We start from the raw sequence: 23796 nt of genomic DNA on the forward strand, positions 1-23796 counted from the left end.
TCGACAAGGCAGGCAAGCTGATCGAGTAAAATAGGTCTGCATGGGTGGTATGTATTTAAAGCATTTTCAGAGTTTCCAAAGCCAAACTAAAACAACAAAATTAAAGGCGTCGCATTTTCAGTTTCCTAAAAAAGGCAAGTGGCGGGAATTTACATTTAAACGGTTATAATCGATTGAGCTTTAAAAGTTTGTTTTCATATGCATTCAGTTTGACTTAAACTTTTCATGGTCAATCAAACTGGGGACTTGTACTTTGTCAATAGTTGAAATTTAAATTTTGCTGTCAATCTTCTGACGTCATGTTCAGTACACTTAAAGGAATCAAAAGCACGAAAAAAGGTCGTTTCACTAGTGCAGTTCAACAGCGTATTCTGAACACAATCTTGGTCACATTAAATGGAAAATTGAAAGCACCCCTCCCCAAAAATCAGTGATGGGAAAATGGCGCGTTTTGGCCTTTACGCGGCTTCATCCTTGTTTAAGGGGGATTGCTTGTATTACGAGGAAAAAATCGAATCAGGTCAGGCTATTTTATTTCTCAGTGTTCTGGTTCTTTTTACATAACGAAAGTATGACATTCTGTCATTCGGCGATCTCACCAGACTCGGGTGTCTTGGGTTAGGGCTAATTACAATAGGTACGCACTTCGAAAGTTGTTGCTGTTGTTGTTGTTGTTGTTGTTGTCAAACGTTACTATCAAGTATTGTGTATTATAATGATATGCATTTTATTTGTCAATCATGTATTTTTCTATGTATCATCATTATTCATTTATAAAATTGACGACTGTGAAATCCAAATTGGTTGCTGTCTTCATGAACTACGATTGTACAATCAGCAGCTTCGTGGCTCCTTTAATTGCTCGGAAGCGACAACATAACAGCAAAGTATGAAATAATAACTCCAACAACCTGAAAAAATATTAAAATTATGAAAAGTAAATTGATGGATCCAATAATGTCAACATAAAGAAATGACTTCAAAATGTGAGTCACTAGTTTGGGGATATACCGTTAACAACAACGACTTTGTTATCACTGTTACACCTCCGATCGAAACACCCCTGTTTTCTGCTTGCAGGTCCATAATGTAGAGCATGAACATCCATATTTGCGATGGTAGAAAATAAAACAATTTGGGGAACTTCTTTTTTTTCTCATCCATGACTAGGATGCAACTAAAATAGATACGATGTTTATGACGGGGTTCAACAAGTATAAACCGGTGATGTGGACAATGGATGTTGTGCAAGAGTAGAGCGCGCACAAGTATAGCATTTCAAGTTTGTATTTTGGTCACTCAAACAGCACCTTTTTGTGGTCCGACGTTGGACTTGCCCATGTGCTGGAGAACCTTTGAATGCTATGGACCTGAAACAAAAACAAAAAGTAAGAAAGAAATTGTCTTTATCTTAAGCCTCAGATGACCGCATGTCGGAAGAATTGGCGCAGCTTCGCTGCTTTTGGATGGAGTTAAAGATGGAACGATTTCTGCCCAAAAGAGATTCCTTTGTCCTTCAGGCATTCTCAATTCAAGAGAAAGTTGGGGGCGTTGTTTACTTACCTTAATTAATCTGGCAATCTGACATTTGCAATTCAAGAGAAGAATATCACCCCGTTAGAATTAGATTTAGAGAACGTTTAGAACCATGTATCCTGAGGATGTATATGGAGATTTTTTTGTTCAATGTTCAAAGTTTTTACGGCACACTTGTCTACTTTCTTACCTTATCATTCACCCTTGATCCGAACACCATGACAACAGCTAACATAGCGGATGAGCCAAAAAGCCATGTCAGAGTAAAAATAATGAACGCGAGGGCCTCACCCTCGGGTAGATGAACAATATAATAAAGAGCAAAACAGATGAACGGAATGCACAACCCAACAACCATGAAGAGAAGAGGTGAAAGCAGGCTGTTGGCGAGTTCAACAACCTTGCATAGTTTGCAGTGTTCACCTCTCAACGCTGTGAGGTCCAATGATAACTTCTTCATATGCAGATCATCAAATAATGCTTCGAGTATTAAGCATGTAATGCAATAAAATATCATCGGCAACAACCAAAAGGCAATGCCAATGAACAGAAACAGGAGAAATATTATTCTAAAGCCACCCCAAACATTCCAGGGCTTGAACGTACCGATGTTCAGAAACACAACTTGATCAAGAATAAGTTAACACTCCCAGTGTGGAATAAGCATAAGTTGGAAATGAATTTTTCGAAGCGGGACTGTCTAGTGGCCGTCAGTGGAAGTACAACCAGACAGACCGTTCCGTTTAATGCTACCAATAGACACCACATATCAAAGAATAAAAGGAGATACATGGGACCTTCATGGAACATGCTTACCAATGGTACAGCAAAATTGAACCACAAACCAGCAACTACCAAGCAACTGTAAAACACAAAGATGTATCCCTGTTTTTCGCTAGATGTAGAACCAGGAAAGTCACTAGAAAAACGGCTAAAGTTTGTATCACCGAAGTACGCTCCAAAAAATTTCATCATTTTCAACAGACGACTATATACGTCTTCAGCAGCACGAAGAAGCCCATCGTTGACATTCTGCTCCGGTCCTTTCGACTCACCAATGCAGCTAGCGCCCAATGATGCTTCAGCTTTAGTGTCGGGTGACATTGCCTTAGCCTCTTGAGAAGAGAATTCTGCAGGCATCACACTAGAAGACATGCCTAAACTCATCCCACGACTTCTAAATTAAACTTTGTTATAATCCAATATCGATAGTACAATGGTGTTACAGTTAGACCTCACAGATGCTGTTTCTTTTTTAATATTCTTATAACCATGCAATATTTAATTACTGCCCCTTAATTTTGAACAGAAAGATAAAAGACGACGAAAACTCATCAAGTATACCAAAAAATGCCTTTAATACTCAAACAACCCCTAGCTGTCATCTTTTGTTAGCAAAAAGCAATAACTTTTGACCAAACAATATCCTCTTGGAACACCTGTGAAACAATTTTAATAAAAGCAATTTTAAAAAAATCCCTTACTTTCGATGAATTAGCGTTTCCCGTCGGCTTTAGCTACAACTGGAGTGGTTCCTTTAAATTATTTTCTATGTGTTTACTGCATCAATACATCACACAATGTTTTATTCCTTTAACACGCTTATTATTTTCCAAGGTAGACGGAATTTCTAAACTCTTCTGTTTGGAATACAAAACAATGAAGTGTTTAATTTCCTACAATCATAAAATCCTGTTAAATTTTGCCATGTTTTTGATCACTACCTTTGTCCTTCCCAACATTCATCTCAATATAATTAATATTAACCTCTTAATAACCGAGCGCGAGGGACGTACTGGGGGGTATTGGCCCGAGGTCGTAACAATATGGGCAAAGAGCAGCGAGGTCCGTACAAAAACGACTGAAGGCCAATAATCTCCAGTACAGTCCTGAGTAATTTTTTATTGTATCGCATCGTTTCTCTTGATTGATCGGACACTTCTTCTCCGCTTAAGCTTGGTAAAAGTTCGTAATGTTCATCTTCCATCAGGGAACTTTGAACGGTAACCCTTTACACGTAAACTAAACTCCGCACTGTTGTGATAAAAAAGTCCGCTTTTTAAAACGCGGGAGAGCGAAAAAATACGCGGGATCTCGCAAACCTGTCGATTTTAGCAAACTATGTCAGCCACCACCAGTTTCAACACTTTGAAGGCACTTTCTTATTGGAAGGATTGAAACTACAACACTTTATCACTTGACAGCGATGTTATGGTACCAAATCAAAAATTAATTATTGCTGAACAAGATGCAGTTATTTTTTGTTAAAGGTTACCGTGGTAACAGGAGAGTCCTGCAAAAACACCCCATATTTTGGCTTTAGCTGCTCAATATTTCAAAACCGAACTCGATGACCCCCATTTATTATTTCTGCAATTTAATCAGCATGCCAAAATTTAAAAAAACTCTGTGTAGCGGATTTAAAGCCACCTTAAATAATTGAAAAGTTAAGGTAGCGCTGAATCCGCTCCACAGAGTTTCATCTTGGCTTGCTGATTACTTTTGTGCAATAAAAAAATTGGGGTCCCCAAGGTCGTTTTTCAGATATGAGCGACTAGGGTTGTTTTTGCAAGGCTTTCCTGTTGACATGGTAACTTGTTACGTCAAAAAATGACTGAAAATAATTGATTATTTTGTTTCAAATGGTTCCATAACATTGCTGTTACGTGATAAAGTGCTGTAGTGCCAATCCTTCTAATAATAAGGTCTCTTAAAAGTGTTGAAACTGGTTTGAGCTACCTTAAGAAACGACTACGGGTACGACTACGACAACGCCACAAAACAAGAATATCATTGGTTAAACGAGGAAAAATAATCGTGCTGCAGGTGTGGCACGCATTTCAGCCCATCTTTTTAACAACCACGTGAAAACACCAAATTTGAAGTTCTGGCGACAACGTGAGGATACAATTGTGAGCCATTCATTCCCTATTTTTACTCTGAAACCGCTTGTATACATTTAGTTTTACGACAATCCGCGCATATTGTATTACGTCACCGTATAAACGAGATGTAACAATTGTGCAATGTTATATTTTTAGTTGACGTTTTCGTCGCCGTAGCCGTGGTAGATCTTAAAGGGAACCTCCACTAAAACAACAAAATAACTTTAAACCACAGAACATAATGTTTACAATTAAACTTGATCAAACTTTTTCCAATGAAAGCGTTTGTATCCGAAAAAAATGAATTTCAAAAACACTTATTTTGGTTTTCAAATTTCTCTGGCGCCGCCATCTTGAAGAACTGTGACGTGTCGTGGTTGCCCTATTGTTCTGACACAAAGAGCTATTGTTCTGGAACAATAGGGCAACACGACACGTCACAAATATTCAAGATGGCAAACATTATGTTCTGTGGCTTGAAGTTGTTTTGTTTTAGTGGAGGTTCCCTTTTAAGTCCATACTGTCGGGGTGGAGGTGGGGAGGCAGGACAGTCTCTGGGGAAGAGAGTATCAGGCAATTTGGAGGCAGTGGTTAGGGCACTTGCCTTGAGATCCGGAGATCCCGGGTTCAAGACCCGCTCTGACCACTCGCTGAATTTGTTCCTGGTAGTCCCTGGTGCAACTTCCCAGCTGCACTTGTAAATAGCCAACTGGTTTGCCTCCGGCCAGTTAGGATTCTTAACAGTTGTAGTTGTGTTCTGTTGTTTCGTTGATTGTTTCATTGGCCCTGAAAAGCCCCTATCGCAAGCGGTCAATTAAGTATGTAATGTAAGGTAATTTTCCTTGGTGGAAAATCGCACCGTAAAGCTGAGAGAAATAGAGCGAGAGACAAAATACTTATTTACAACGGTTAGACTTTAGGAAATGTTCTCCTTCTTAATGCATGCCTGAAAACGTTCGCAATTTCGTGTTGGAATGGCATATTTCAATAATCACACATCACGTCGCCATTCAAGCTTACGGCAGACATCATTGTCGAGTTTTCTTGGCATCATTGTTTATTTCGTCAGAACTCTAAACGCCGTATAAGTTTGTATTGGATTGCAGTACATTTATCTGCAACGAATGCACTTGTAAGCAATTTTTGGGAGAGTTTAGGTTTTTCTTGGCCAGATAAGACCTAGAAACGTGGTTTGATCAGCTCAAACCTGCGATTTTCGGCAAAACCTCCAACAATAATTGAAGTAGGGGTGCAGGGATGGCGCAGTGGTGACAGCACTCGCTTGCCTTTCGTTAACAAGCGATGGCATTCTTAGTAACCAAGCCTTTTTATTCGGTTCACTTTCAATGAATTGTTAGCATTAGCTTCATATTGCCAACGTGAACCGTAGTTTCAGAAGTGTGGAGGTTAAGTGCATTTGCTCTTAAGCCATTAAACCAAGTTCGACATCGTTCGATCAACTTTTTCTAATTTTTTTTCTGGTTTTTTCTAAGGATTTTTCTGAGTTTTTTCTTACGTTTCTCTTCAGGTACTCTGGTTTTCCCCTCTCCTCAAAAACAAGCATTAATATATTACTAAAGTCTTTGGTAATATTAGCCACTATTTGGTTGCTGTTGTTCAACTCATCTGAGGGAACCTTATAAATTGTAGCAAAATGTCCAATCCAATGCATATCTGAATTTCTATGGTTCTTTAGAATGAATTTTGCAAGAACTTTTAAGTTTAGATTGACTAACACTAAGGGGGAGTTTACATGATACCGGGGCGACTTTCGCACTGGTGCAAGTTCACTCCCGTTCCCTCTTTTAGCTCTGTATTTGTTTACATGATATCACTGAAAAGAGTCTCACACCAGCGCGAGTTCACCCCGTTTGCTGCACCGGAGCAAAAATTACGTTCCGGCGCGAAATCTCGCAACGGTATCTTGTAAACGAGCAACGACCACTCTTTCCGGTGTGAAATCGGCCTCCTTGGTGGGCTGGACGGGTAGCACATGCATACTTTTCCTGATAGACGCCTTATTTTGCAATACTGATTCACGCTTGTATTTCATCGATATGTGGTGTGACTTCAGGTAAACACGATACGAATTCTCCTCGTCATCATGGAAAAGAAGTCATCCCGGTGTGAAACTCGCGCCGGTGCTAGTTTTTTTTTTTCATGTAAACACCCTCTAAGAGAAGTTTATTCACTGCCTGAATCATGTGCATGTGAATGAAGTACTATTTCAGATACAACATCACCCCCAATAGCATCCATGATGCTTAAAAATCTGTCTCTACTTTGGGCGATGCAAATCTTGTTCAGCCTAATATCTGAAATAGTTTAGACAGAGCATAATACTTTTAAAAAGTATTCAAAAGCAATTGACATGCAGATGACAATTCTGTGTTTTTCTGGCACCATCAAGGGGGTACAATACACGATTAAAAATGGCAATTGAAATAAAGTTATTAAAGCAAATCTGATATTACAAAGCCTAATAGCCCATCCACTACTCTATTAGCAGTGATTTTCCTCTTCACTGATCCCCACTGAATATTGTAATTTGATATTAAAAATAAGGTCTCCCCCTGGAATCAAATCAAATTGATTCAGCTGTACTCTGGTGAAATTTTCAATCCCTTTCAAGGAGAGGGTGTTTCCCCAATTTTTTTTTTTTTTTTTTTTTTAATTTCTTTTTGTCTTATTTTATTTTAAAGGAAAAAAAAGGTATACAGTTACAAAATAAAACAAACTATTGAACAGAAATAGAGAGTATAGTAAATTACAGGTATATGGTAGCTAAATTCAAGATGTCTGAAAAGTGAATTGATATCTTATATTGCGGTAAGGCGGAACTGTTAGAAGTATATTTGACTTGATTTGAGTTAGTTGTTAATTTCAGTTTATAGAGTCCCCATTTAGTGCTCCAGCGCTAGAACGACTAGAAATTACTTTCCTTTCTTTTCCTTTTCTTTACTTTATAACAATCGTTTGCCTTGTTTGTCACGCTGCTTTAAGGCTGGTCAAGGTTGCTTATTTTGGAAAAGAATTCATCATGGCGACTTTTCGCTTTTGATTTATAGGTTTGGTTATCTATCACTTCATATAAAGAGCACCCTCATCGAATACTTGTTTAATGTTAATAGATTTAGTCAAGCCTAAAAGCTCCCTGGTTATTTATTCTTACAGTAAGTTAACCGGACTTGAGCCTGCGATCCAATCGAAAACCAGTACAGCTGACCTCGATGAGCTCTAAAGTCGGGCCAGGGTTATGGTGACTTGTACTGGTCAGCTGATGTTTGAACAGGTGTCAATTGACCGTAACGTGGATGTCCAATATCAAAGATGTACGCTGTAAACGGCCGCCATGTTGGCGTATTTATTATTAATATTAATATTAATATTAATATTATTATTATTATTATTATTAGGATATTATTAAATTATTGGGCAACGTTTTGCAAACGAGCCCAGAAGCATAACCGCTAGCCATGATTAACACTGAGTTTGATTCAACAAGCTTAAGTCTTAATGAAAGTATATTTTAGGAATAATTTGCCGGCTTCAGAGAACTTTTCTTTGTAGAGAGACTTCTGGTTTTGTCACACTGTATTGTAACGCATTTGTCAAGCAGAAATAAGTGAATAATAAAATAGCCATTTTACTAAAAGTATCGTTGAATACAGAGTGTAGAGAACTTTACGTATATTGACGTAATTGTACTTAATAAAAAAATGGTAGACAAAAGAATAAAAAAAAAAAAGAACAACCATCTAGATGAAGTACAATGATCCAACACGGTTTACATATGATTCATTATAATATATTTTTTCCAACCTCATTTTTGCAAATGCTTCTTTCAAAAGAGAATGTGGTTAAATAATTTGAAAGCAACTTCCTGTCTCCGCCTTTGGTCTCCTTTAGTCAACGCTGAATCTTCGCTTTACTTTTAAGGACTTTTAAGTTAGCTTGGCAAAGACAGTATAACAGCGACGTATGAAATGATCACTCCAACAATCTGCAAAGGACAACAAAAACCTAAACCGTTAGGTCTTAACATAACAATTACGCTTCTAAATAGTTTTAAACAAGCCAGGCCTTCTCTTATACAAAAAAAATTAACCCTATTTGCTCGATTTACTAATTTTGAGCGTGACCTATGCGGCGTTTATTCAAAATCATATTTCTTGTGTCACTGACAACAATTACAGTAGTTCATTTGTAAATATTCTTAAAAAGAGAAACATCTTCAGAGTTCCAGAGAGAGATCTGCCTTGTTATACCGCCAAAATTCTTAGCCTTGACAATGGAACTGCACATATGCATTGAAATTGTTTTGAAAAAAGTAGCTTGATGAAAGAGCTGCAAAGAATGGTCAGTTGCAGAGTAAAACGTTGTCATACGGAAAAATAAATTTCCAAGGCTTGTTTAGATTACCGAGTTGTAACGTGTACTTGTTTCTTTCTTACAATACTCGAATAAACGACGCATTCATTTGATTGTGTGCGGCGTTTATTCGAAGGCGGCGTTCATTGGTAGTTTTCCTGCCATCTGCATGAGGCGTTTAACTGAGGGCGGCGTTTTATCGAGTAAATACGGTAAGCTGCGATTGCTCGAGGAAACGTAAGGATTGCCCTGTTTAAAACTTTAAGAGAAATGGATTTTATTTCAGAAAAGCTATACACGTCTTGCATATGTGGCTTTCGTTTATTGCCAAAAACATATAGATATCCATAAACACAGACCTGCCACAAAGACCGGCGAGAGATTAGACTACGAGCAGTACAGGGTTTGATAATGAGAGTACCAGACAGAGTTTTTTTCTCGTTGTAAGGTCAATTGCAAGTGCCTTGCATTGAAAGTGAACCATCAAGGAGGCCTGGATCCCCTATAAATTACTTTACCTCTACATTCTTGAGTTTGGAGAAAAAAAATTAAGCTTATCGCGTGAATGAAATGTCAACAGAACGATCATTCCACTTATTTTAGAGGACTTATTGAGCGTGACTGTCTTGTGTTTCTTCAACCCATGGCTTCCTGACATACCGCAAAGTTCCGATAGTAACGATCCCCCGAAAGTAACGACCCCATTACTTTCGGGGGTGCAGGGATGCACAGTGGTGAGAGCACTGCACCCCTGGGGGTGCAGGGATGGCACAGTGGTGAGAGCACTCGCCTCCCACCAATGTGGCCCGGGTTCGATTCCCGGACTCGGCGTCATATGTGGGTTGAGTTTGTTGGTTCTCTACTCTGCACCGAGAGGTTTTCTCCGGGTACTCCGGTTTCCCCTCTCCTCAAAAACCAACATTTGACTTGATTTACTTTCATTGTTCATTTCAGTTTACAGTGTCCCCAATTAGCGCTCCAGCGCTAGAACGACTAGACACTTAAATAAAGTTCCTTTCCTTTCCTTTCCTTTCCCGAAATTAACGTCAATTTTTAGTGGCCGCTAGTAAATACCGAAAGTAGCAACAACCCGAACGTACCGCTTCCCCCGAAAGTAGCGGGACCAAGTTTTTTTCAATGGTGTACCGTATACCATTAATTTGTCGATCAATAGTCAGAATTTTAATGCACACTAATATGTTCGTGCCGTGTCACAAATTGTTCACGATAAAGCACTTTAATTTACAACAACGGGAAGCCTTATGCCACCATTCGTCCTTGACATAGGTGCACTGATGTAGCGATGTAAGAACTACAGTAAACAAGTATAATTTCGTATTAACAGCAGTAACATTTCTTCAAATTGAAATTGAAAACTATATACCGTTTTTTATATAGTTTTTGCAGCATTTATCGTTGTTATCTTCTTTTTATGAAACACAATCCATACATATGGAATGCAAATAAAATGCTGTTCTTTTTTTTTTATTTTACAGTGTTCCTTTTTTATTTCGGAAAAAAAGCTCGCGCCAGCTCCATTTGTAAGCGATTTTTGTCTCCCGAAGGTAACGACCCCGTGAAGGTAACGATCCCCCGAAAGTAGCGACCCCCAAAGGCTGCTAATTCCGAAAGTAACGAGGGTCGCTACTATATCGGAACTCTACGGTAAGAAAAAAAAAATCAACAACAAATGAAACAAAAGAAGTCAAAAAATCTACAAATTTATTTTGTCAAAGTACCGGGTGTGAAATGGTAAACAACTGGACGAAACGTCTGGCCTCCGGCCTAAACGAAAACTTTGAACTGTCTTGATCGACTATAGGGACTCTGCAGTGAATGTAACTGAGTGCTGCGATTTGGAGCTGATCACATCAGCAAAATTATACTTACCGATATAGAAAGCGATTTTGTAATTACAGACAGTCCTCCTATAGATAAGCCTCTTGGTTCGCCTTGAAGGTCCATCATAAGAAGCAGCACCTTAAAGAAAAATAACTAATAACTGATTTTGTTCAGAACGAAGGGTTGATAGGTCCGAACGCTCGAAAATTCAGCTCGAATGTATTTCTTATGGTTATTCATTAATATTTATGGCGCAGGTTTGATAAAACCAAATGATTGTACTCATTCAACTAAAAAATCTCGATTCTAATTATCGTGTTAATGTACTTCTTGTTTAATTTTAATATCGGTGTCTACCTCGACCGCAGTATTTGTTACAAGAATGCAACTTAGATCCCTGGCCGTCCAGACTACACCGAGTCTCCACGTTAGAAGAGGTACCGGTGATCGTAATAGGTATGTCAGGATTAAGTTAAACCTTTTTGAAAGCGAAAAAGAAGGTTACTTACTGTAGCTTATGTGACGTATCTTCAGTATAAGTGCCAAGTGTACTATGGGTAAGAGCACATGGAATATTGAATAAACAGTTCATGTTGTAGTTGGATCCGAGTTAAATCTGTTGTTTCAAGGGTTAAATCCGTTTAATTGCCATCGAGGATAGAAACAGTTTGATGAGTGCCCTGAAGAGATTTGAGCGATAGTTATGGCGATTAATGATGATCTTCGCGGAATACCTCCGTTCGATTGCAAAGGAGATAGCACAAGCTAATGTGGGAACACTAAGGCGTCGATGGAAGAAAGCTATTCAATTTTATGTCCATGGTCGAGGAAGTACTGCAGCTACTCGGAAGAAAGCGTTACTGTTGCATGCACTGTGCAGGTAAGGATGTGCAAGAAGTGTTTGAGACTCTGACCGATCCTGGTGCACCCGCAGGTGAAACCGACAACGACTATAAAGCTGCGCTGCGAACACTTGATGCACATTTTACACCTCAAGTAAACATACCATATTAGCGTCACATTTTCGCCAGATGAAGCAAGAGGAACTCGAAACAGTAGATCAATTTGTAGTTCGGGATCAAATCCGGGATCAAATCATCGATAAATGCAAGTCTACGCAGCTTCGTCGGAAACCTCTAATAAAAGGCCAGGCTTTAACTCTGGAGGAAACACAAAGGATTGCTCGATCCCTGAAACTTTCACAGGCACAAGCGAGGCAAATTGAGGACGACACAAATAGAAATGTCAGTGTTAACGCTACCAAAGGCAAGGAGTTAAAGGACTCTACTGTAAAAAAGGGATCAGACGAAGTGTTACCGATGTGACCAAATTTGTACGGCAAGATCTAAGACCTGTGCGAAGTGATTTATGAAGGGACATTTTGCTTCCGTTTGCAAGACATCTAAGCGTAAACAAGAACAGAAAAGCGAGACAAAGAAAAAGAGCGAACGTGGTGGAGTTAACTGTCTAAAAACCGACACGGAATGTGAGGAGGATGAGTATGCCTTTACAATAGAATTCAAGAAATCAGGCACAGGAAACAGATCTGAAACTATTGATTTGCAAGTTGATGGTGTGGTTATTAAAAGTGTACTCAGTGACTCGGGATCTTCTTGTAATATTGTGGATCAGAAGACATGGGAAGAGCTGAAGACCAAAGGTAAAAAGTGCAAGCCTGAGAGATCCATCCAGAAACTATACCCTCACGGATCGTTGGAACGATTAGACACTCTTGGAAAATTTGAGGCAGTGGTGAGTGTAGCCGGAAAGGAAATTGCTGCTGAATTTAAATATTGTCATTTGCAATGAAGACAGGCCAATACTGGGCAGAAAGACAGCTACAGAGTTGCAGGTTCTCAGATTGGGACTTCACGTTAATATTGTAAGTACCCAAGACATGATAAATATCAAGCATGTTTTGAAGGGGTTAGCAAGTTGAGTGATTAGATATCAAGTTAAGATTCATGTGGACAGTGATATTAAGCCAGTAGTACAGCATACTAGAAAAGTGCCATTCTCCTGCTTGATCGCTGTCTGTTTTTACCTTTTTGTCTTTTCTTTTGCCTTTCTCACCTTCTTTATCCATCGCTTTCAATTTAATATATTCTGCAATTTTCGGTTCTCTTGCCTTGACCACTGCTTCAACCTTTGATTCTGTACGGCCAATGCCGCGTGTAGATAGGAGGTATCCAATGAACTCTAACTGGGGTATTTTAAACATGCACCTCTCTTTATTTAAGGTTAAACCTCTTTGTTGCACTCTCTGCAGCAACTTTTCAAGCTTCTCATCGTGCTCGCGATCATCTTTAGAATGAAGAATGATATCATCAGAAATGCTACGTACACCTTCACATCCGTGAAGAACATGTTGTATGGTATGTTGGTATAGTTCAAGCAGCAGATGTTACCCCAAACATTAGTCTCTTATAACGGTACAGACCAGCGTGTGTTGTAAAGGTTGTTATCCCTCGAGCTTCTTCACTCAGCTCCAGCTGATGATAACCCCACTTAAGGTCCAACTTTGAAAACACGCTGCTTTGGGTCATATCTTAGAGAACCTCATCCACCGTTGGGACAGGGTGTCTTTCTCTAATGATCGCCTAGTTGGGTCTGCGCCTATTTACGCACAAACGAATCTCCCCAGATTGTTTTGGGACTACAACAATCGGACTGACCCAAGGTGTTGGACCTTGCACCTTCTCAATAATGTCCATTTGCTCTAGCTCTTGTAACTTTTTCTCAACTTCCTCTATCAGACTGAAGCTATGGTTCCTTTGGTTGGAAAGGGTAAAGAGGAAGAACCTGAAAATGTTGAAGAAATGAATGAAGACAAGATAGTAGAAAAGAATATTAAAAGAAAAAATAAAAGCGGGAAAAGTGGAAGAGAAAAAAAACTGACTTTGAGGAAGAAAAAGGAGAGGCCAAAAGCTTAAAAGAGGAAAGAAAACAAAGAAAGATAGGAGAAACTCGAAAGAAGATGTAGAGGCTGGGAGATTACGTCCCGGAAGCGAAGCAGAGAAAGAGAGAAAACAAACTGAAAACAAAAGAGGATAATGACGAGGAAGAAGATCGATCAGGAGACGAGAACTGCGGACGAGAAGGATGTGAGTAAAGAAGGAAAGAGGAGTAAGAGAGAAAGAAAGAGAGCAAAAGAGGAGAATGGGGAGGGAAAATATCAGAAACCTAATACTGAAGATGAAGCAAGGAAAGGTGATGGAAATATAGTGGAAATTTGAAATGAAAAGGAGATTAAAAGAAAAGAAGAAACGGAAAGAAGACAATGTTGAGTAAGAAGACCAAAAGGAATCTTATGTTCGAAAACGAAAACCGCTGATAAAAAGGAAAAAAAGGAACAAGACAAGAAGAAACAGAGACCCATTAGCATAAACAGGAGGCAGTGGAAGCTGAATCAAACGGGTCGAATGTCCAGACGAGAAGCAGGAACCTTGGCGTCATCACTATTCTTTGAGACCAAGGTTTAGCCGTGTGCCTGATGGTCTCAAGGACTATAAATGTGACTGAGACTTCTCTTTATATATGTTTGGAAGTTATCTTATTGCGAGTTGTACTTTTTTTGACGACGTTTAAACTTATATTTTTCCACTTATATTTCAAGTCTAGGCGGGTGTCATTAGATACATTTCTTAGCAGTACTATTTTGTGACAAACGAACAGTGAATAGTTCATTTAAAGGAAGGGAGAGATTGTAGTGTATGTGACGTATGTTCAGTATAAGTTCCAAGTGTACTATGGGTAGGAGCACATGGAATATTAAATTCAGTCTTTGGGTGACAATTGACAATAATTTTAGCACTTTCAATTGCAATTTGTAATCCCTTATACATCTTCCTTTTAAACCAGATCACTTTTTTTTTCACTTGCACCGAGAGCAGCATTTTCAACCAAAAACGAAGAAATCAGTTATTTAGTGGGAGTACGAAATAGGCCATTTCCGAGTTCATGACTGCGTCCTCTTCAAAGTGAGTCTAAGTGCGAAGTTTTTGTGATGGTAATTAGATCTACTTTACTAAACTAATTTCTAAACTAATTTTCATAAGAAAAACTTCGCACTTTGAAGAGGAGGCAGACATGAACTCGGAGATCACCTATTAATGTTCAGGCGGTACCTGAGTGCCTAGTGACCTATATATCCACTATATACGATTCGACACCAAATGCAACGATTGTCATTAGGTAATCCAGTACTTCAAAAAATTGCTTTTGAGTTAGTTAAACGGATAGTTAGGCATCTGTTCTATCTTTCAGTGACAAGAAATTTGCTGACAGAAGGACAACACCAAAGGAATAAACCCTGGCTTGCTTTCTTCTGCTACCGGACTACATTTAATAGAGGAAATTTTGGGTATCATCAAGTAAAATAACTCAACCTTTCCTTCTTCTTCTGCTGCAGCTGGCATTTTTGGCAAAATCTTTTGAACTGCGTGGATCTGGAGGAAAACAAACAAAAAAAATTGTTGTGTATTAAATCTTTTTTTTTTCTTCATTATTGTTATCATTAACTGAATAAATTCCCACATCCAAAATACTTTCTCTTTTTGCTTTTATAAGATATTAAGCCAACTGGCAGGTAATATGAATTATCGCACTCACTGAATAAAAGTCACTTAATACGAGTTCTTATACGTCTTCTTTTGATTCGTTTTGGCAAACCATATAATGAACCTTGCAAAACAAATTTCCTACAGGGAAGGAGAGAGTCGGGGAAGACGCACGGTCTCTGCATTTCTCAAACGGAAATCCCTAAGACGATCTCGACTGCTTCTTTCTAGTGCACTGTAACAAGCCTGATCTAAATTCCGACTGTACTGTTAGTCATAATTAAGTCTTTCGCAGTTGCCTCAGAAATGCAGTGGACCAAAATATTAGTCATACTTGAAAAATAGACCAAACCTCTGATTGTAAGTGAGCTAAGTTGTCTACCTATCCAGTAAATTCAAGGCTCAAAATGAATTGGTGGTATCTGAACAATTTCATTTACAACATGAAAATATAAGATGATTGAATTAAAATTCTTGCCTTTTCGCTGACTTTTGACCCGTTTATCAACACAACAGTTAAGATTGTTGCTGAACTCAGAAGCCAGAACAAAACACTGATGACAAAAGCCAAGTCTTTCTTGTTCTGGGAATGAGCGACTTGGTAAAAATTGAAACACATCACGGGAATAGAAAACCCAACAATCTCAAGGAGAAGAGGAGAAAACAAGCTGTCAGCAGCCTCCACCAGTTGACACAAATTCTGATGCTGTTGTCTCAGAGATTCTATGCTGAGTAGATTGGAGTGGGAAGAATTTGGATGTTGAGGTGACAATAGATTGTACAAATCATCAAAACATGCTTCGAGAATTAAACAAGTTGCGCAAAACAAGGGAATCGGGAAAAACCAAACCCCAATACTACAAGTGAGAAATATAAGGGAAGTAATTCTGAAGACAAACCACTTTTTCCAAGGCCACGCGTTGGCAATGTTCATTTCCAAGAGGAGGTCTGTTAAAAAAGCACCCCCGACAGAAGCAATAGCGAGAATCGAAAACATGATCAAATATACCTTTAACCTTGATTTGACCTTTTCTAGATAAGGTCTTTCAATGTCGAGAGAGATTACCTTCCGGATGAAGGTTTCAAAACGAGACGTTCTGGTTGCAGTTGAGGGAAGGACAATTAAGCACGTCGTCCCGAGAAGTGCAACAAGCAGACACCAACTGATAAACATGATATGAAGATAGATGTTACCCCCTAAAATAGCGCTGACCACAGGCATAACAAAATCAAACCACAATCCCGCAGCAACGATAGCACAATACAATTGGGAAAGATGACATCTTGGACGAGAGGAGTTCACCGCATTGGCGAGAGATGTGGCTCCAAAGTAAGCTCCCGACAACTTCATAACTTTCAAAACTGGTCTGTACAGATCATCGATTGCTGTTAGGTTCTCCTCGTTAGCATTTTTTTGCCTTTGACCAGCTTCCTCTAAAGACCTTTCGTTTGTCACGGTTTGGGCTGAAATCGATGAAGGATTGTCACAGAGACTGATAATGCAAGAATCTCTTGGTGCAATCTGAGAGGACATTTTGACACCATCGACGTTTATTCTGCAATAATATAGGGAGATCAGTTTTTATTAGCTTCAGCCGATGGTGTACGATTTTCTTAAATTAAATAAATGATTAATGAGATACTAAGTAAGTAAGTAATCAAAATTAACACTTTATTTAAAGGGAAGCACTTGGTAGTGTTACAACATTAATAAAGGTTTTTTTTCACTTTTCTTTCACTTGTTAAAAAGTGAGCTTTCGATGTCGTGATCAGCTAACAGTGCAGGTATGAAGAATCCTGAAGTGTAAAGCAAGTGAAACTGAATAGAACCTGTTGGGTGCGGTTGATTCTTATGGCAGTAAAACTCCAAATTATCTGTAGGGCGGCTTCTTCAAGGTTAAAAGTACAAAATTGTGAGCAAGATGACTTTAAGTTAAACTTTATTAATTTTTTATTTGCTTTTTAAAAAACTCTGCTGCCACCGGCAATTAAGTATGCTAAGCAAATCGCGGTTATCCATTGCATCAAACGTTAAAAAAAGAATAAAAATAGCAATAATTCTTGTTTGGAGGTAAACTAGCTTTTATCCTGAGTTCGCTTGCGACGTTGCTGTGATGTTTCATTTTCCTTTTTAAGCTTTTTTAATGTAAAACGAATACGTGCAGTTGTTTCCAATTAAATATTTAATCATCTCGAAAAATTAATTAGAAGCTCGCACATATATATTATGTTGACAAGCATTAGGTTTTGAATACAAGCAAACCCTCAATTTCGGAGCACTTTCACTTTGGCTGCGTTGCGGGTGACAAGAAAACTGAGACCTATGACTTAAGACCTACTACAACCAAGAACGTGACACTCATAACTTTGGAAGCCACAAAATTGCTTAATAATTAAATATCTGCTTATCTGTCACAAGAATTAGAAACGACAAAATACAATATCCGGAGCTGCATTATTGTTCCTCTGGTTCTTATAGATTAAAAACGAAATTCAAAATTTTAACGGTGTAAGAGATAATTGCGAGAATGAAACCGACCGTGGGGCAAAAATAAAAACACAGCGAGGAGTATGCTTTCAGTTTTCGCTGAATGATTTCCTGAGACATTTTAATAATTAATGAACTAATAAATGGAAACTTATCTGTAACCAAATACCAGCGATCCACCAAATTTTATTTCAACGATAGGATTTCAGAATGCTTCGAGTTTTCATTAAAAACTAAACAAAAATACACTTTAAGTAACAACGATGATTTTCCTCATACCTAAGAATGATATTATGTCGTCAATGTCAATTTTAGAGATGACTTTTTACAGGAAGAGATCATTTGAATTGAATGATAGAAGGATATGAAAATGAGTAATCGAAGAAACTTAACAAGGTAACTGGAATGTTCCGTGCCGCATGCCGGATTATTTTATTTTATTTTCAGGCAGGCAGGAGTTAAAGAAATCAAACCGATAAAAAACTGAAATGAAACCAACTGTTTTCGTTCACAGGGTGGGTGACAGGTGTGCAGTTGCTAGCCATCACCGTTTCAGTTTAAAATTTTTGTTATCCCCAAGTCATTTTTCTTCATTGATTTTATTTCATTTTCATTCTATTTTTTTTAAGTCCGAAGGGGTGCATCACGGGAGAATATATTCCCGAATTTCTGTATTACTCAGGCTTTTGGCTTCTCGTAGCAGGTTAGCCGTTTAAAAGCCGTGGCCAAACGAAACGCAAGTCATCGCAAGTGAGACCTTGCGTCTACTTACTTATTACGGTGCGACGCTCCTTACCGTGGCCACCTAACAAAGTTTTTTTTTTACAAATTATCCGCCAATCAGGGTGTGCGAATTTCATTGACAGTCACGCCCCCTCGCAAAGTTAGTACGCCGGTTGTAATTTGAACACCGTTGCATGGGTTGTTGAGTTGACGTATCATCGCCCAGAATGCTATTGTCTTGGGCGACATGTACTTACAGAGCCCAGTTTTTCAATGCGCGGAATAATTATTGAATAGATAAAGATTACGGAATTCCGACTGCACTCGTTAATGAATCGGTGACTGTCAATCAAAAGATCTAATGTGAAGTGGCAATCTGGCAATAGCACCCTAATTGAAAGGCGGCACACGCTCTTCACAAAGGGTTTTGTCAACAAAGTCGTGTGCAAGAACATTCTCGTTCTTCTTATTTTTTTTTTTTGGATGTCACACTCGGAATGGTCAGAGTGCGGCAGCCAAATGTTTTCCCACAAAACATTCTTCTTTCTAAGCGTAGCCAAAGTGAAAGTGCGGTGCGCGAAGCACTTACTTCTATTTCATTGTTGTCCTTTTTTACCGCTCGACCGGTAAAAGCAATTCATTAGATTAAGTCTTTTACTCGATCGGTTTCAGGGTAGTCTGCACGTTGGTCGAGAATTTTAAAGACAACACAGGTCGTTTCTACGGAGCCCTGTTAGTGCCACCCGAGTGTGCGTATACTTTTTATTTTTTTCTGTCGAGACTTTTTTACTTTGGGCGTGACTCTTGTTTTTATTTGTGTCAGTGGCGCGACTTTTTTTTAGCTGGCGCGACTTTTTTTATTTAGCGCGACTTTTTTTACTTGGCGCGACTTTTCTTAATTTGGCGCGACTTTTTTTATTTGGCGCGACTTTTTCTGTTTGGCGCGACTTTTTTTATTTGGCGCGACTTTTTTTGTTTGGCGCGACTTTTTCATCTGGCGTGTCTTTTATTCCGGCACCTGGGTACGGACCTTATGTATCCCTTATTATGGTGTAATAAATATTGTAAGCAATAATCCTATAAACCCTTGTATACCCCTATATACCCTTGTATACCTCTATATACCCTCAAGAGAGGATTAGGTGAGAGAACGGATCCCCCTGCTCCATCATAGTTTTTTAAAAATCTATTTTTAGTTTAAGTTCTCGTTCCCAGTGCCGCGCTTAACTAAAGTTTCTTTCCGTTATTACAACTGGCAAATCAGGGGCCTGATGGGGGGGGGGGGGGGGGTGGAAGGGGATCTGCTCGCTTACCTCATCCTCTTCATACCCTTGACTACCCTTGTAAACCCCTATATACCCTTGTAAACACTTGTATACCCTTTTATACTCCTATGCTGCCCATATACCTTTGTATACTCTATATACCCTTGCATTCTATACCCTTGTATACCTGTGTGTACTCTTGTATACCTCAGTATACCCCGAAAAAGCGTGATTTATGCAGTTGGCAACTGCCATTCCACTTAAGATCTCGTTCTCCTCTACAATATAATTGGCAGCTTGACCTCGTTACGCCACAGGAGGTAGTTTCACTACTTTCCATCACCTAGTTTCGTCCTGTAGTACAGAAATGGGTTTGTCAAGTGGGTTGATATCTCATATTGACCACCATAGAGAAATTTGAAAGCCAACGTTTCGAGCGTTATTGATAAAAAACTACGAAAGCATCCAAAAGCTTGTGTATCTTACTAATTGTCCGAAAGTCAGGCTTCAAAACCGAAGTTATTATGTCAGTTTTTTGATGCTTTATTAGACGGTCCGATAATGGAATATGGATGCCCAGTATGGCACACTGGATTACCTAACTACCTTAGCGACACTATCAAAAACATCGGTCCAGCAAGAGAGCATCTTTTACTACAAACCCCGACACAATTACAAACGCTTTTTAACTTTTTGTAAGGGATATATAGGTACTTATGTCCAGAAATGCACTTAAAGGTATACAAGGGCACACAAAAGTATACAAGGTTTTATGCGGGTATACAAAGGTATTCAAGAGTATAAAGAGTCCACAAAGGTATATAGGCAGTATAGGAGTATACGAGGGTATACAAATGTTTACAAGGGTATATAGGGGTTTACAAGGGTAGTCAAGGGTATGAAGAGGATGAGGTAAGCGAGCAGATCCCCCTCCCCCCCACCCCCCCATACACAGGCCCCTGATTTGCCAGTTGTAATAACGGAAAGAAACTTTAGTTAAGCGCGGCACTGGGAACGAGAACTTAAACTAAAAATAGATTTTTAAAAAACTATGATGGAGCAGGGGGATCCGTTCTCTCACCTAATCCTCTCTTGAGGGTATATAGAGGTATACAAGGGTATATAGGGGTATACAAGGGTTTATAGGATTATTGCTTACAATATTTATTACACTATAATAAGGGATACATAAGGTCCGTACCCAGGCGCCGGCATAAAAGACAGGCCAGATAAAAAAGTCGGGCCAAACAAAAAATGTCGCGCCAAATTAAGAAAAGTCGCGCCAAGTAAAAAAAGTCGCGCCAAATAAAAAAAGTCGCGCCAGCAAAAAAAAGTCGCACCACTGACACAAGTAAAAACAAGAGTCATACCCAAAGTAAAAAAGTCTCGCCAGAAGTAAATAAAAAGTATACGCACACCCGGGTGGCACTAACAGGGCTCCGTACTTTTCTATTCGTAAGACGGTGGGGTTAAATAAAATAAATGGCATTTCTGTTTGAAACCGAGCCAAGCCAAACAAAAAAGGAAAAACAAGCGACGCGTAACATTGTTGTCCATTGTTTGTGTGAGATAATTATTCAAAATTCTATCGGTTTTAAATTGATCAAAACATATAAAAGGCCCACTCGAGTAATCAGTTGTTAAAAACCACTTGTGAGTAATATGTCCAAGCGTGCGGTAATGGTCGTTTTTACACTAGATACGTATAGTACGTCTGGGGGACTTTGGGCAATTTAATTTAATGCGTCTTTTAGTTCGTCACTTAATTCGTCCTGTCTAAGGACGGGCGACAGATGCATTATACGTCTGGACGAACTAAATCGTTTAGTGCGTCTTTGAAGACGCATTATTTCCATTTTAATGGCGTTTTTGAAAGAAAAAAAAAAAATGAGGAGAGAAAACTGGAAGAGATTCTGCCAAAGCAGCTGAATGATTTTTTGAGTGAATTTATAATAACTGTCATAAGAAAAGACGGAGACGAATCTAAGAGTATTTTTTTCCAACCTTCAACCACCACTTAAAAGCCTGCATGTAAATATCGAACGAACAAAATGAAAGACCTTGAGTTTAAACATCTCGTTCAAAAAGCATTGCAGGCTCGAGGCAAGCAACCAAAAAAGGAAGGAAAGAGCAACAAGCTAAACACTAACTGTTTTTTTTTTAAATTTTGAAGTGATCCATTTTTCACGAGCTTGTTTCAAAATCTGTAGACTTGACCTAATTTTTACTCACTTAGAGCTACTTTTTTGAAAGTGAAAGCAGTGTTTTCACTTTTACTTTGAATGAACTGTACGCTAAACTAATATAAAGAAATAAAAAGAGGAATCTCAATATGTATAAAATAAACAAAGTACATCAATGGGTTGGTACTTGCACAGCATTTTGGCACTTATTGCTTGTATCAGAGATCTCAATCCCTGCGTTCACTCGTTCGATTTCCGATACATCACCAACTTCTGCGAAAATGTAGTACGCCGTCCCTCCCAATGAAGTATTATATATTTAATCTATTGAAAAAAAAAATTCTTCATCGATTTTTGCTACATTTCAGCAACAATACTAGGCGACAGAGCTTTTACAGTGTGGTCTCAATCAAACGTTGCAAGTTCTGTTCTCGACATAATTCACATCCGTAATATTTTAGGTTGCACATACCTCTTGTTGTTGTCTTTTCTCTTTAGTGGATGAGTCGAGTGAATCTACTACTGTTATTCTAATCGGTTTTTTGTATCCAAATTACACGATGGCCATTCTATAATTTAAATGCAGAATAGTCATTAACTTTTGTGACACATTCAGTTTAGAAGTAGTGCTTATATCCACTTCAGATCACTTAAGTGGTATATCTGAGTCTTACCACTTTAAAACTATTGAAATCAATCAGCTACTGGGGGAGGGTGGGGGGGGGGGGGCGACGGGGAGATTGTCAACGTAAAGCGAGAATTGGGCAAGAAACAAATACATTGAGAACATCGTACACAGTTTTTTAATAATCGTTTAATAATCTTTAACACGGAAAAACATAGAATGAGCATTTTGTTATAAATTGATTGCTTGAATCACTGTGGGTTTTTTTCGTTTGATTTCACTTCCGTGACCTTGAAATATGAGTAACGCAAATATAGTCTCCCATTTCTAAAAGCCTTTTTTGACCTTGGTAGCATTAACACAAACAAAAGAATATGATGAACGTAATGTGGTCTTCTCTTCACCTATTTTCCTATTCATCTTTAGTTACCCTAACACGTTCAATAAAACAACGAGGTGTCTTGGTTCAAAATCCTTGAATAGGTAGTATATGATACATCATAAGGTCTCGTTCTCTCATTCTCGAGCTATCAGCATCAAACAACGCCCATTTTTGCTCGCCCCTTTGGCGGGGCTCGAAAAAATACTACCCAGCTCCCAAAATATCCGCTCGTATCATATGCTAAACCATTCAATAAGGTGTATTTATCGCTTGAAATGAAAATGCATACTCTATCGAATGAGAATATATTTTGCCAAATGAGAATACATTTTACTGGTCACTTTCAGTCAATATTCCCGAAGTAGCCCCTGCTAAACAAACTGAGGATTCGTCTGAAAGTAGATTTTACGGCATGAAAATATATCTTTATGGCATTTCGCTACATTTCAGCAATCATACTAGGTAACTGAGTTTTCCAGTGAGGTGTCCATCTAACGTTGCAAGATGTTTTCTCAACATAATTCACGTCCGTAATATTTTAAGTTGCACATACCTCTTGTTGTGTCTTTTTTCTTTACTGGATGAGCCGACTCAATCTGGGCTGTATTTTAGAATGTGCCGTGTCTTTTTTGAGCAGTTTTTGGTCAGAAGGCCTTAAAGAAATGACTTCCAGGGCGCCCTCATTCGCACAGAAATATAATCCCCCTGAAATTCCAATACGCCCTCATCCTGTAGCTATGAAACTAAATGCCCCTGGGTATGAGAACTTAGTGGGGTTTATGGAATCCCTGGGAAAGCTCTTAATTCTCAAAGTTTGGAAATGACAATGTTAGTTTTGGGATGCGACGTAACGTATATTCTTAGTGATGCAAATGTCTTTAGAACAATAATAGTTATATCCTTAATGATTCATATGCATAACAGTAAAAGGCAACAG

The 23796-nt window shown here is 38.7% G+C and overlaps 2 protein-coding genes across 4 annotated transcripts; both read right to left on the reverse strand.

Moving 5' to 3' along the window:
• Positions 1–518: 518 nt before the first annotated feature.
• LOC138051728 (uncharacterized) lies at positions 519–2136 on the reverse strand. Its single transcript, XM_068897986.1, has 3 exons — positions 1727–2136; positions 1311–1370; positions 519–911 (listed from the first exon to the last, which is right to left on the reverse strand). The coding sequence occupies exons 1-3, from the start codon at positions 2051–2053 to the stop codon at positions 855–857; spliced, it is 444 nt and encodes a 147-aa protein (XP_068754087.1). The 5' UTR covers positions 2054–2136; the 3' UTR covers positions 519–854.
• A 5618-nt stretch (positions 2137–7754) lies between these two features.
• Positions 7755–23563, reverse strand: LOC138051739 (uncharacterized). 3 transcript variants are annotated; one of them, XM_068897995.1, is made up of 6 exons: positions 23413–23563; positions 22325–22421; positions 15672–16749; positions 15023–15082; positions 10683–10772; positions 7755–8424 (listed from the first exon to the last, which is right to left on the reverse strand). In XM_068897995.1, the coding sequence occupies exons 3-6, from the start codon at positions 16725–16727 to the stop codon at positions 8371–8373; spliced, it is 1260 nt and encodes a 419-aa protein (XP_068754096.1). In that variant the 5' UTR covers positions 16728–16749; positions 22325–22421; positions 23413–23563; the 3' UTR covers positions 7755–8370. The 3 variants fall into 3 exon arrangements, with proteins under 3 accessions (XP_068754096.1, XP_068754098.1, XP_068754097.1); XM_068897997.1 differs by having other exon boundaries at positions 16260–16749; positions 23413–23549; XM_068897996.1 differs by having other exon boundaries at positions 16203–16749; positions 23413–23549.
• Positions 23564–23796: the final 233 nt, after the last annotated feature.

This window comes from Montipora capricornis, chromosome 6 (assembly GCF_036669925.1).
Source record: "Montipora capricornis isolate CH-2021 chromosome 6, ASM3666992v2, whole genome shotgun sequence".
Classification (NCBI taxonomy): Eukaryota; Metazoa; Cnidaria; class Anthozoa; order Scleractinia; family Acroporidae; genus Montipora; species Montipora capricornis.

Bases quoted from the DNA above. Each gene is read 5' to 3' on its own strand.
- LOC138051728 (XM_068897986.1), bottom strand. From the start codon at position 2,053: ATGATATTTTATTGCATTACATGCTTAATACTCGAAGCATTATTTGAT. The intron at 1,371-1,726 runs GTAAGAAAGTAG...TTTTTGTTTCAG, and splicing joins GATCAAGGGTGAATGATAAG to GTCCATAGCATTCAAAGGTT. The intron at 912-1,310 runs GTGCTGTTTGAG...ATATTTTTTCAG, and splicing joins CAACGTCGGACCACAAAAAG to GTTGTTGGAGTTATTATTTC.
- LOC138051739 (XM_068897995.1), bottom strand. From the start codon at position 16,727: ATGTCCTCTCAGATTGCACCAAGAGATTCTTGCATTATCAGTCTCTGT. The intron at 15,083-15,671 runs GCAAGAATTTTA...GTTTTCCTCCAG, and splicing joins GGTCAAAAGTCAGCGAAAAG to ATCCACGCAGTTCAAAAGAT. The intron at 8,425-10,682 runs GTAAGTATAATT...TGTCCTTTGCAG, and splicing joins CAAAATCGCTTTCTATATCG to ATTGTTGGAGTGATCATTTC.